Source organism: Phyllobates terribilis, unplaced genomic scaffold (assembly GCF_046119375.1).
Source record: "Phyllobates terribilis strain yellow unplaced genomic scaffold, ASM4611937v1 Scaffold_460__1_contigs__length_1441810, whole genome shotgun sequence".
NCBI classification, from domain to species: Eukaryota; Metazoa; Chordata; class Amphibia; order Anura; family Dendrobatidae; genus Phyllobates; species Phyllobates terribilis.
In genome coordinates, this window is record NW_027363220.1 from 348,614 (window position 1) to 363,324 (window position 14,711).

The window sequence follows — 14,711 nt, forward strand, 5'->3', positions numbered from 1 at the left end:
GGGACTGAGCTCGGTAGGCTGCATGCACTACACACATCCCATTTCCGGAGGGCAGACCAACGGTACTCCCACTTAGAAATGTGCAGGTACGACCGAGTCTGTCCTTGGCTGGAGTGGGAGGGGGTTGGAACATCCCATGTAGTGTAGGGGCAGATAGGGGGTGCAGTCTGGGTAGTGATAGGAGCTCATTGGGTGCTGGTCACCTGAGCTCACACATAGAGGGATATATAAGGTGGGCACCAACTAAGATCAGGGTCAGATGCAGAGAACAAGTCAGCGAGCAGAGGAGAAGAGAGACCCAGAGTGAGAGAGGAGAAGAGAGACCCAGAGGGGGAAACAGAAAAGAGGACTCCAAGAACCCAAATTAAATCCCCGGGTGAAGAGTCGGCACAGGGTACCGGATCCCAAACTGGTGGGGGCAGAAAACACACCCTAGCCAGAGACCGGAGGCCGTGGGCAGCGTCTGCCACGGTCACCCACCACATCCACCCCGAAGGCATACCACATGAAGGGTCAGGGAACCCAAGGCCAAGGGTGTCCCAACAGAGGGCCCGAGGGAGCTGGACCTAGGTGGATCACTGGTGGGGACGGCCAGAGAACGGGACAGAAGGAGAGCTCAGGGCCACGCTCCGGACTTGTTTGGGGGTTGGCTGGATCCAGGACCTGGTGGACGCAGCACGGCTCGGGTGGTCACTCAAAGCTGGAGTGACCAGTACAACATCTGCAGTAAGTAAACACCCTTAACTGCACAACCCGACTCTGTCTTAATTGCCGTCTGCACTGCACCACCACAACCCCCATCCTCTGCACCTGTCCCCCCTGAGGCTATACCCCTCCCGTTGGGGGTTATCCCACCAAGCTGCGCACCCACCATCAGCCTCAGCGGACCCTGCTGCAGCGGCGGCCACAGTGACCGCATCACAACGGGTGGCGTAGTCGACACAAAAGAACTCTTAATAACATCTGTAGGACTGCCACATAACACTGAGTTTGACGCCCTGGGCACGGGCCGGGTCACAGCCGCTCGGAGACTACAACCCCCCATCTGATCCGGTGCCGGGTATTCCCCTCAAAAAGGAATATGTCCCAGGGGGCGCGTCAACTTTGGCGTAGTCGGCAGGATCACGTGCCCGCAACACCCGGGTACTGCGTGCCTGAAGAAAAGTGCAAGTTTACCTCAGAAAGAAGTCTCCCGCCGGTTCCGGAGGGTCCACGCCATCGGACTCCATCACCAGTCGTTTCCCGCCGATTGTCCGCCATTTCCAGCTTGTTCCCGCCATCTGCAGAGTTTCCCGCCACTGGGCGACGCTTCCCGCCAAATCCGAAGATTTCCCGCCTTGGAAGAGCAGCGGACGCCATTATGGGCGTGCCAAAGGAGGGCAGGAGGCCGCCTCCCATCGTGGGCCAGGACAGAAAATGGCGCCAAAAGTGGAAACCGCCCCCACCAACAGAGACTGTGATGCTGGAGGTGTCTGTCAGCGTGGAAGGACTGCCCCTGGAGCTGACAGTCACCGAGTTGCCCCGGGACGGCCCTCGAAGTGGGAGGAGACGAAAGAAAAGAGCAAAGATGGGTGCCGCCTGGAGCAGTCTGGAGCGAGCGCACCCGGAGACAAGAAGTCTAACGAGGAGTAGCGGAGGAGCTTACCCGGAGATGGAGAGAAAGCAGAACAGCACCGGCCCGCTGGCCAGGAGTCTGCTAGAGACCGAGAAAGGAGAGCAGAGCAGCACCGGCCGGCTGGCCAGGAGCCTGCTGGAAGAAGAGCAGAGCAGCACCGACCCGTTGGTCAGGAGCCTGCTAGACACCACGACCCCACTAGGCCTAGTGGAGGTCCTCGCACAGCTCCCCCGAGACCGGGAGTGTGCACAGACTGCCCTGGAGGGCCTCGCACGGAGGATGGCCCGGGTACAGCGCGAGACATTGGCGGAGTGGAGCCGAGAGATGGCCCAGCAAACCAGTCAACGGAGCACGCTACCCTGGAAGAGGAAACAGACCGCCTCTGAGGATGGCGCGGGAGGACCCAAGGCCGGAGACGGCGCCGAGAAGGGAGCCGGACGCAAGGAGGCAGGTAAAGGGGACGCCTATACCCCAAGCCGGGAAACCGCCCACCTGCCCCAGCTCCCCGTCGCAGAGCCCGAAAGTCCCCCTGCTGTGCCCGTAGCCGCCATGTCACCGCTATGGACTAGGCCCCGACCGGAAGCCGCCGCAGCGACCCCTGTGACGTCACACGCCTCGACCCGGAGCGTGACAAAGCAGGAAGAGCCTCCGGCCTGGTCGCAAGGCCTAGTACCCCCGGGCGCCGCATCACCAACAGCGCCCCCTACCTCCGCGGAGCCTCCGGCCTGGTCGCAAGGCCAGGTAGCCCAGGGCGCCGCCGTGTTAACGGTGCCCTTCACCTTCCAGATGCCCCAGGCCTGGCCGCAAGGCCTGGGCAACCCGGGCGTCGCCAACACCGCGCCCGCGCCCGCGAAACCAAGGGTGCCACATCTGGGGGAGGACTTGTTCAGCCAGCTCACATGGCCGGACGGGCGGCCCTTCATCTGGCCCGAAGAATTCCATGAGCTGGAGCGGCAGCAGAGACAAAGGCCCTTGTGTGAGCCCCTGATTCCGGCTCCGAAGCCCGTGGCACGGGTCTCGCCTCCTCTGGAAGAAGCCCAATTTGCGTGGGACCCCACGGGAGAAGATCTAATGGGGTTCACCGGAGAAACCCGGGCAGCTGCGGCAGAGCGCGCTGAGTGCTGCCGTCAGCAGCTCGCGGAGTTCGCAAGAGAGCGGGAAGAGAGGCGGGTCCGAGAGCAACAGGCCCAAGTACGGAGCGCCGAGCAGAAGAGCCGGACCAGGAGGGACCCCCGTGCAGCGCATTGTCCCCGCACCATCGGGACAGTGATCAAGTTCAACCAGCAGCATGGGTGGGGCTTCATCCGAGACCGCAACACCTTCGGTGACGTTTTTGTAACACGCAGAGACGTTGAATCCCATCTGCCGGAGGGTCACAGAGGTCGTGACCTCTACATCGGAGACGAGGTCACCTTCACCCGGCACAAGTGTGCCAAAGGACCTTACGCCCTCCACGTACACCGCCTGACGGAGGAGGAGTTGCGGTGCGAGGAGGAGGAGCAAGAGGACCCGGACGGGTCTGAAGCTACTACCAGCTACAAGCAAAGAGCAGGAGGAAGACGCCGTTGAGTGCGGCAGAGCAGGTGCTGTAAATAGTTACCCGACCGGGTACCAAAGAAACTGTTGCTACATATATAGTCCCCGTTGGGACCAGCATGAGTGAACTGTTTACCCGTTATCCCGTATCCATACCAGGCTGAGGACTGTGAGCAGCCATTCCCTTCCCTTTACCTGTCCGAGGACTGAGAGCGGCCAACTTCCCCTGTATATAGTTGCGCTTCCTAAAGCGCCCCCTACTGGTTTTATAGGAAAGCCACGTGTTCCAGAGACTGTCGCGTTTTACCTGGTCACACGTTGCACAGTGACCGGAGGAGGAGCCAGAAGCGACGAGAAAGTTATTTTTATGAAAAGTTTTATGCTGCATATATTTAAAAAGTTTTATATGTTTTATTATGTTGATATTGAAAAAAAAAAAAAAAAAAATTGCATGTATGGTGTTTTGTCTTTACAGCCCGAGGACGTGCTGTGATTTACCAGGGGGGAATGTAGCACCCTGAGGATTCGGCTGCTACAGGGGTATTGCACCTCAACCCAGAGGTGTGATATTCCACTCCCGGGCAAGGATGGAGAGTGGGACTGAGCTCGGTAGGCTGCATGCACTACACACATCCCATTTCCGGAGGGCAGACCAACGGTACTCCCACTTAGAAATGTGCAGGTACGACCGAGTCTGTCCTTGGCTGGAGTGGGAGGGGGTTGGAACATCCCATGTAGTGTAGGGGCAGATAGGGGGTGCAGTCTGGGTAGTGATAGGAGCTCATTGGGTGCTGGTCACCTGAGCTCACACATAGAGGGATATATAAGGTGGGCACCAACTAAGATCAGGGTCAGATGCAGAGAACAAGTCAGCGAGCAGAGGAGAAGAGAGACCCAGAGTGAGAGAGGAGAAGAGAGACCCAGAGGGGGAAACAGAAAAGAGGACTCCAAGAACCCAAATTAAATCCCCGGGTGAAGAGTCGGCACAGGGTACCGGATCCCAAACTGGTGGGGGCAGAAAACACACCCTAGCCAGAGACCGGAGGCCGTGGGCAGCGTCTGCCACGGTCACCCACCACATCCACCCCGAAGGCATACCACATGAAGGGTCAGGGAACCCAAGGCCAAGGGTGTCCCAACAGAGGGCCCGAGGGAGCTGGACCTAGGTGGATCACTGGTGGGGACGGCCAGAGAACGGGACAGAAGGAGAGCTCAGGGCCACGCTCCGGACTTGTTTGGGGGTTGGCTGGATCCAGGACCTGGTGGACGCAGCACGGCTCGGGTGGTCACTCAAAGCTGGAGTGACCAGTACAACATCTGCAGTAAGTAAACACCCTTAACTGCACAACCCGACTCTGTCTTAATTGCCGTCTGCACTGCACCACCACAACCCCCATCCTCTGCACCTGTCCCCCCTGAGGCTATACCCCTCCCGTTGGGGGTTATCCCACCAAGCTGCGCACCCACCATCAGCCTCAGCGGACCCTGCTGCAGCGGCGGCCACAGTGACCGCATCACAACGGGTGGCGTAGTCGACACAAAAGAACTCTTAATAACATCTGTAGGACTGCCACATAACACTGAGTTTGACGCCCTGGGCACGGGCCGGGTCACAGCCGCTCGGAGACTACAACCCCCCATCTGATCCGGTGCCGGGTATTCCCCTCAAAAAGGAATATGTCCCAGGGGGCGCGTCATATACACTGCACAGTGCCACTTCTCTTGTCCTGTATACTGGGTGTCATTCTCAGTATCTGTATTATTCTGTATATATACTCTGCACAGTACTACTTCTCTTGTCCTGTATGCTGGGTGTAATTCTCAGTATCTGTATTATTCTGCATATATACACTGCACAGTACCACTTCTCTTGTCCTGTATACTGGGTGTCATTCTCAGTATCTGTATTATTCTGTATATATACTCTGCACAGTACTACTTCTCTTGTCCTGTATACTGGGTGTAATTCTCAGTATCTGTATTATTCTGTATATATACACTGCACAGTGCCACTTCTCTTGTCCTGTATACTGGGTGTCATTCTCAGTATCTGTATTATTCTGTATATATACACTGCACAGTGCCACTTCTCTTGTCCTGTATACTGGGTGTCATTCTCAGTATCTGTATTATTCTGTATATATACTCTGCACAGTACTACTTCTCTTGTCCTGTATACTGGGTGTAATTCTCAGTATCTGTATTATTCTGTATATATACACTGCACAGTGCCACTTCTCTTGTCCTGTATACTGGGTGTCATTCTCAGTATCTGTATTATTCTATATTTATACACTGCACAGTACCACTTCTCTTGTCCTGTATACTGGGTGTAATTCTCAGTATCTTGTAATGCAGCAGCTTGCTAGCATTACTGTAAATGGTCCAGGATGTGTTTTACCTGACCATGTACCTTCCCCTTTAACTGACTGGTCACATGACTGTGACATCACACAGGTCCTGTATGCACAGTAAAGGTCTGTACACATGACTGGGACAGCACACAGGACCTATACACACAGCTGACTGATCACATGACTGTGACATCAGCAAGGTCCTGTCAGTATGGGTGTATGTGTGCACAGGATATATAAACCCCGGTAATTGGAGACAGGTGTGTTCGGTGTGAGGCGTGAGGCCTGTGCTCCGTGTGTGTGGGACACCGTTTGTGAGAGGCCTAGTGAGGCCGAGTGAAGCCTGGCAGCCTGAAAGGCAAAGACTGGATAATGTGCGGATGCTAGTGGCCTTGGAAGGCAGCGGCTTTGGAGTGAAGCCTGGTACCTGAAAGGTCGAGCCTGGATCCTGTGTGGATGTCAGTGGCCTTTGAGGGAACGACGGCTGGAGACCCCTACCTGGGAAGCCGCAAAGCCACAGTGGTGGCGGATTATTGAGGAAGAGTCCTGAAAGGCAGAGCCTGGATCCTGTGTGGATGTCAGTGGCCTTTGAGGGAACGACGGCTGGAGACCCCTACCTGGGAAGCCACAAAGCCACAGTGGTGGCGGATTAAAATGGACTGCAGCAACTAAACCGGCAAAGGTAGTACACTTTGTTACATGGACTGTGTTATGGTCATTGATAATTTATTACCTTGCCGTAGGCTGTAACCTGGAGCAAGTGGGCCTGTGTGCCACTTGTCTCATGAATGTTGTAGATATGTGTGTCGGCGTGCCACGGAGTTGGACCTGGTGAACTGTGGCTTATGATGTAATAAACTGCAACATTGTGAGAAAAATGTAAAGACATTGCACGTGTGCATTGATTGACGCAGCGAAGCGAGTAACCCCCAGTATGATGACTAGCGCTGCCTTACAATCTGTATTATTCTGTATATTATACTGGGTGTCATTCTCAGTATCTGTATTATTCTGTATATATACACTGCACAGTACCACTTCTCTTGTCCTGTATAGTGGATGTAATTCTCAGTATCTGTATTATTCTGTATATATACACTGCACAGTACCACTTCTCTTGTCCTGTATAGTGGATGTAATTCTCAGTATCTGTATTATTCTGTATATATACACTGCACAGTACCACTTCTCTTGTCCTGTATACTGGGTGTCATTCTCAGTATCTGTATTATTCTGTGTATATATACGCTGCACAGTACCACTTCTCTTGTCCTGTATACTGGGTGTAATTCTCAGTATCTGTATTATTCTGTATATTACACTGGGTGTAATTCTCAGTATCTGTATTATTCTGTATATATACACTGCACAGTGCCACTTCTCTTGTCCTGTATACTGGGTGTAATTCTCACTATCTGTATTATTCTGTATATATACTCTGCACAGTACTACTTCTTTTGTCCTGTATACTGGGTGTAATTCTCAGTATCTGTATTATTCTGTATATATACACTGCACAGTGCCACTTCTCTTGTCCTGTATACTGGGTGTCATTCTCAGTATCTGTATTATTCTGTATATATACACTGCACAGTACCACTTCTCTTGTCCTGTATACTGGGTGTCATTCTCAGTATCTCTATTATTCTGTATATATACACTGCACAGTACCACTTCTCTTGTCCTGTATACTGGGTGTAATTCTCAGTATCTGTATTATTCTGTATATATACATTGCACAGTACCACTTCTCCTGTTCTGCTGAAGAAGAGGTGGCATTGGCTTTGGGGAGGGTCAGTACTGATGGGTTTATTATTTTCTATGTCTACAATCCTATGGTTAAATAAAAATTAATCCTGAACAACTTGTTTAAAGGGGTTATCTGAAGGTTGGAAATTGTCCTCTATCATTGGGATATGGAATAATTTTCTGATTGCTGGGAGCCCAACAGCCGGAACCCCCACTGTTTCCGAGAACCAGGGATCTCTAGAGCTCTGGGTGAATGGAGCGGTAGTCGATCATTCGCACTGCAGCTCCATTCACACGTGGCTTAATAAACATCCCCTATAATGGAGTGGTGAGGGGCATGAACAAGAAAGCAAAATGTGCTGAACTTTTCATTGTGCCTCAATGGGATGAGGGGGGCGGTGATGTGGTATGTGGGCTGGTGGGGTTTGTGTGACAGGCGTGCTTTTTCATTTTTCATCCCATTCCAGCCCTGATCTATATATATATATATATATATATATATATATATATATATATATATATATATATATATATATATATATAATTAAAATTCTTTTAAAAGCAGAAGTGTTAATATGTATTTTTTATCGCTTAGCAGAATGCAGAGTGAAGTTTGATAGATATAAGAAAATCTCAATAAATATAGGAGTTGTTTTTTTTTTTTATTAGGGATAGGGTAGAAGGATAAGGGATGAACAAAATCAGGGACAGAATCAGTAGACAAAATCATAGTCAGTAAGAAATCCGGATCAGATACCAGGTGATCAGTAAAAAAAGCCAAGTCAGGCGAGCAGTTTGGATACAGCGGAGCCTGGTGACAGAGGCATTACCGAAACAAGTCCGGGTAGAGATGTTACAGTTAGAAGGCCACAGGTAGATGGTGAAGGTCCTTCTTTACAGGTCCAGCAGTGATGGTGGATCGGCTGTACTCCGCTAGATGCGGAGCTTTTCCGTCTTTTAGATGACACTTGGGCAACAGCGACAGCATGCAAATGCGCGAGCAGCCCTGGATAGTCCACGCCGGCAGGATGATAAGATCCGGCGGAAGATGGAACCTAAGAGAAGAGAAATAAATACAATGTAAGTGATGGGACTCCATATTACATGATACTACTGTGCGGTCAGTGTGGCCGGCCGGACAGCAGAGGAATCTTATTCACACAGATGTCCGGGGTCATTGTCAGCCATCATACATGTGACAATCCCATCACTGACAGATGACATCTGCTCCCCATGACTTATTCTCATCACTAACATCACACAACATGGAGATGATTCTCACACTTACCTCGTCTCTTTTTCCCCTTTTTCCCATTTTCTGAGTTTTGTCGGTCTATACTCAGATTCATTTCAGATTTTCTTTCCTCTTCAGTTGTAAATTCTGATGAGAAAGTAAAAAAACTCAGTAAAGAAATATTCTTATAGGATCTGCTTTGTGTACTGTATATAGAAGAATTGTTCTAGTCCTGTCCCCTATAGTCCTGATAATCTGGCATTACATTATTATAGGGCAGAATAAGTCCTATATACCGTTCATGACCTAATCTGAGGGGCATTAGATGTATCACTGATATGGAGCAGTAAGCGCCCTGTGTGCCGCCACGTGGTGCATCACTAATGAGCGATATTCTACTATAGGAGACAATGTCTTCTTATATTGAAGTGAGTTCCTGGATGCTAAAACGTATTTTACAGAATCCATGAAAACAATTCCTGGATAAAATTAAGGAAATAGAAATACAGTATGGGCCCATGGAAAACATAATTGGGATCCATGAAACCTGGACAACATAGGAGACCTAATACAGAAAAAACAAATATTTGAGCCTTGAAGTCAACATTCACCTTTTGATGCTGTACATACATACCTGATGATGGGGACGAGGAGGGCAAGCTGTTTATAGCATTGTCGCTATCAGATTCAGAAAGCGATTCTTTCTGCCTGTCAGGAAGAATCAGGGGGTCGGACCAGAAGACCCAGGAGGTAACTTCCAACTCTCCCATTCTATGATTTAAGAAAAACATGTAAATCACAAGTCAATGCAGAATAAAAGGGGTGGTCTCACTAGAAGAACACCGACTAGAGGGCCTAATAGGACATATGACTGTCATAGTGAGGAAGGTTTTATGCTCCAATCTACCTTCTATGGATCAGAGCGAAAAACAACTAGCAATAATGGCTGGCATGTAATACTACATCTCTCCTACAGTATGGGCAGCTCTAATACGTGTGAATGGCTGCAATTATGGGCTATTATCACCAACGGTTTCTGAAGCCAAAAGCACAATGACCGCTAATCATTGAGGCTGAATTTGATATTATGGTATTTATGTCCTATATTATGTGTTGTGCATATATATCAGCCTGGAACTCCCATTAATGACCCCATAATCTACTCACATTTCTGAGATATTTGTATTGGTTGCTGGCGTACACTCTGGAGGAGACTTCAGGTCCTCATCATTCATCTTTCTGGTAGTGATGGTACAGAGCTAAACATGGACAAAAACAAGATATGAAATACTTTTTTTTTACTTTTAGAGGTCTTTTTTGTTTCACATATTTTGGATTTATTGCGCACATACGGTACTTACTTTAGAAAGCCTTTCAGAAGAAGATGTAAAATTTTGGAAGTCAAGGTTCTCATTGTTCACACTTGTACCCTCCTCATCCTCTGAGACCGAATGGTCTATTTCAGAGTGATCTACAAAAGTAATGAAGTATTATTAGAGGTTGTTAGTATAAAACAGGCGTCATTTATCACAATATTAGTGGGTACTGATTATTACATTTTATGGAAGACAAGACAAACAGCCGCTTAGTCTAGATGATGTCTTCTTCTACTTACCGATAAATAAGCTGTTGTCCACATCTGAGGCAAGCTGAGGAATGTACTCTGGCTTCTGACTTAGAAGGTTGTTAAAATCTAAGTCACTCAGGAATGGATGACTCTTGATCTCAAGTGATCCTCCTGGAAAAAGAACAAAACAAAAGTGATGTGGACATTGTCAGAGATTGCTTCACATCTGAACAGTTTAACTTAATCTGAATTAATGACATAACTGAGTCAACATGAAGGAAGAAGACTGAAAGTCATAGTGTGGAGAACTAGAAATGGACAATCTGATAGAGAAGTGTTGATCCTCAAGGACATGAGTGATAAGTGTGATAGGTGAATATTAATACTAATATGAATAGTATTATATCTCTTACCTGTCCCAAGTCTATCTGCAGGATTTGTTCTGAGCAGCTCAGTAATCAGGTTCTGTGCATTGGGAGTAGGAGCGGAATTACAATCCCAAATTATGTCACCTGTTATACAGAAAATAAAATCTCTTTACTGGACTGTAAGGTAAAGCAAAGTAAACACCTAAACCAATGTAACTGATCAAAGCAATGGTCGGATCATTCCACTTACCAATGACAATCCTGTCATAAAGCTCAGCTACAGAATCTCCATCAAATGGTACAGATCCCGTGAGAAATTTATGTAGGATTATCCCCATTGACCACCAGTCAACAGGTCTTCCATAGCCTTCTTTCAGGATGACCTCTGGGGCGATGTAATATGGGGTGCCACATAACTGGAAAACAGAAGATAGAGATGAAAATGATAAAATGGTTATTATAACACGTTCTCGCCATAAAAACACAATGACAAAAGATAAAATATCAATGGAAACGTTCTCTAGAAATGAAGAATGTAGAGAAGACACAATAGTGTGATGAGATTTGTAAAGAAAAAAAAACATATGCCAAAGGCAAGGTGAACAGATGGGGTATATTAGTTAACCAAATACCAAAGCAAAACAAAGAAAACCCCTTAAAATATAATCTTTAATAGCTACATTTAAAAGCACCCATATCAATATATGAAGACAAAATGCATAAAATGTACAATATATGGGTAGTGGGATAAACGTAGGATAATTGACATGCAGGCTTGCCCTAGAGATCCCAAATGGGCTGAGATCCCGCCTGCCAGTGGAGGTTGACACCCTAGCTAATCGGTTTGGCGCCCCCCTCCACATCGGCACTCCCTCCGTGACGCTATCCACCCCTAGACAGACATACACATATACAGATAATGATGAAAGGCAGACAGTCATGTTGCTGCTAACATGCTGAATGAAAAAAAGGCAATATTCAATGTATCAATTATATGGAAACAGGGAAGCTGATATAATGTAGTTCCACTAGTACAGATAGGATATCAAATGCACCAATCTATACACAATTCAGTATGATATATAAACCATCATTCAGAAGCCTATTATAGATACATAAAGTACATTAGTGCTGGCAATTACGGGCAACAAGAACAATATTATAAAAGCACGTGTGCTCAATTAACGGTAAACATAGGAACATAAATATGTCCAAAGTAGTAACAAGTCACCTATATAATGACATTGAGCATGAAGATAATAGTCTAGGACAGACGGTATATATAGACAACCTCAAAATCCCCCTGGCTAATCTATAATCAGGACTGATCTACACAGGACACGTCCAAATGTTGGGACAGAGCATTATCCAGTGTGCGAATTACAAAAAAAGTTGCCAAAAAAGCATTTTAGTCAGCAGTAACCAGAGGACTTATCTGTAAATTGTCCCAACACGTTTCTCCCCCTCCTAATTTGGGGTTCATCAGGGGATCATATTAGGAGATAGCCACAATGAGTCAGTGGACAGACGCGGGAGATAAATACACCCCGATCGGAGAATACTGCTGCCGCCACATTTTATGGATTTTGTCTTTATATATTGATATGGGTGCTTTTAAATGTATCTATTAAAAGTTATATTTAAGGTCTTTCTTTGCTTTGGTCCTTGGAGATTTGTAAAGAACAAGCTAAATTCCTGTAAGTGTTACCCACCTCACGGTCCAGGAACTCCCTGGTGATGTCCTCCGCTAATTCCTTGTAGGTGTTGGTTTTTGGCATCATGACACCAACTTTTGAAATCCCAAAATCGGTAACTTTTATGTGTCCAGCAGATGTAATCAGGAGGCTGTGAAAGAGAAGATGGTTTTAGCCTCACAGACCGTATGATAAATGATAACTTCCCCCCTTTATTATACTACGAGGGGCACTTACTTATCCGGCTTCAGGTCTCTGTGCACCACACCGTAGCTATGGAGGTATTCCACAGCAAGAACCGCTTCTCCAAAGTATAAGCGGGCCAAGGGGACAGATAGAGGACCCCTGGTGCTTAGGAGGGTCTCACAGTCACCACCTATAGAATAAAAAGGAAATGTGACCGGTGAGTGGTTTATACAGCAGATCACCATGATGTATAATGGGAAGTGAGCAGAGACATTGGGATAGGAGAGAATATAAACAGATATAATGTATAGTGCACATAATATTAGTCTGAATCGATGGAGAAATGTCCTCCATGTAACTAATAACATAAAGTGATGTCACATCTCGTCTATAGCTGGAGATACTGACATGCTCAGTGCGGACTTACAGGGAGATCACACAGACTGTGGCGTACAGAGAAATCTCAGGGCCCCATAGCAAAAGTTCTAACTGCACGCCCCTTCAAAAAAAACCCTTATTGAAGTCAATCGATGTTCTCAACAGCAATACACCTTTTATAGCCATTTTAGCATATGATGCTCCCAAAAATGCCCCCACCCACAGACTGAGTTAGATATCCCCACAGTGAAATCTTAATCCAGTTTCACCTTACAGATATGATGTAGCACCTGTCTATAATGTCCCCACTCAGTATGAGGCCAGTCACAGCCCCCTACTCAGTATAATGGCGCCCACAGCCCCCCCTACTTAATATAATGGCCCCCATAGCCCCTCAGACAATATAATGGTCTCCACCACTGCCCACTCAGTATGATGGCCCCCAAAGCCAATCAAACAGAATTAGGATCCCCACACAGAATAAGGACCCCCACTGCACACCATTCAATATGAGGACGCCCAGGGGGTGTAGGGGCATGTACAGTCACCAACTCAATATAGCGGCATTCACAGTCCCCTATAGCCCCTCACACGGCACACCATTCAGTATTATGGTACCCACAACCCTCAATTCTCAGTATTATGGCTTCCACCAATCTCGCAACTCAGTATTATGCCCCCACCAGCCCAACAACTAAGTATAATTGCTCTCACCAGCCCCACCACTCAGTATTATGGCCCTCAGCAGCCCCACCACTCAGTGTTATTGCCCCCAACAGTCCCTCCACTTAGTAGTAAGGCACACAATAGCCCCACTACTCAGTATTATGGCCCCCACCAGCCTCAACACTCAGTATTATGGCCCTCACCAGCCCCACCACTCATTGTTACGGCCCCTACCAGCCCCACCACTTAGTAGTAAGGCACCCACCACTCAGTACTACCACCTCCACCAGCCCCACCTCTCAGTATTATGGCCCCCACCAGTATCAACACTCAGTATTATCGCTCTCACCAACCCCACTACTCAGAATTATGACCCTTATTAGCCCCACCACTCAGTGTTATGGCCCCCACCAGCCCCACCACTTAGTAGTAAGGCACCCACCAGCCCCACCATTCAGTACTATAGCCCCCACCAGCCCTACCTCTCAGTATTATGGCCCCCACCACTACTTAGTGTTATGGCCCCCATCAGCCTCACCATTTAGAATTATCGCCCTCACCAGCCTCACCACTCAGTATTATGGCCCCAACCAGCCCTACTACTCAGCATATGGTCTCCACCTGCCCCATCACTCAGTGTTATGGCCCCCACCAGCCCCACCTGTGGAGTGTAAGTACTGAGACTCCACACTACAGATGCAATATTGTGGCGACATCGAAGAACCTGCAGTACACGGAGTCTCGGACCCATCTGCGGAGGCTGAATGGTGGATTTAGGAACCTTTGGCTCCCTGATCCACCATTGTTTTCATCGGTATTCATATTCTGACAATGTGAATACCACTGAAATTGTGATGACAGGTGGTGGAATGGGGCCCAGTGCCGAGCGGTGCCAGGCCCGATCTGACTCACTGGCACCATAGCACTGCTGCACACAGATCAATGAATTTCCAGGCATCTTGGTAATAGAAAACCTACAGTAAACGCACTGTGAGGATGTAACTGTCCTAATTATCCTAATTATAAGAGCAGTGATAAGATGTAAGCAGACATGGGCTGAATATACTACAATATACATGTCCTACCTCCTACATACTCCATGACCATACACAGGTGAGATTTTGTTGGAAAGGAGCAGAGCATGGAGACCACGAAGGGACAATCAGCGAATGTTAGGATGTCCCTCTCCAGAAAGGCCAATGCCACTCTTTTTGGAGTGTTCAGGTTTCGCTTGAACATTTTCTTCAAAGCAAAGATCTGGTGTGAGTCTTTATGGTGCGCTAAGTAGACGGCACTGGAGAGAAAGAGAATCAATGGTTAGAATGAATCTTTACTACAAGAACATCTATAGAAGTCATTATATA

General features: G+C 48.0%; 1 protein-coding gene across 1 annotated transcript; it reads right to left on the bottom strand.

Moving 5' to 3' along the window:
• Nucleotides 1–9,651: 9,651 nt before the first annotated feature.
• Nucleotides 9,652–14,268, bottom strand: LOC141229227 (microtubule-associated serine/threonine-protein kinase 3-like). Its single transcript, XM_073667425.1, has 6 exons — nucleotides 14,260–14,268; nucleotides 10,674–10,839; nucleotides 10,469–10,567; nucleotides 10,104–10,226; nucleotides 9,850–9,959; nucleotides 9,652–9,747 (listed from the first exon to the last, which is right to left on the bottom strand). Exons 1-6 carry the CDS (start codon nucleotides 14,266–14,268, stop codon nucleotides 9,652–9,654), a joined length of 603 nt encoding a protein of 200 aa, XP_073523526.1.
• Nucleotides 14,269–14,711: the final 443 nt, after the last annotated feature.

What these genes read in the sequence shown, in the direction of transcription:
- LOC141229227 (XM_073667425.1), bottom strand. An exon ending in GGACAACAGCTTATTTATCG is followed by an intron (nt 9,960 to 10,103) that starts GTAAGTAGAAGA and finishes TTACTTTTGTAG; the next exon opens with ATCACTCTGAAATAGACCAT. An exon ending in CTTCTGAAAGGCTTTCTAAA is followed by an intron (nt 9,748 to 9,849) that starts GTAAGTACCGTA and finishes GTCCATGTTTAG; the next exon opens with CTCTGTACCATCACTACCAG.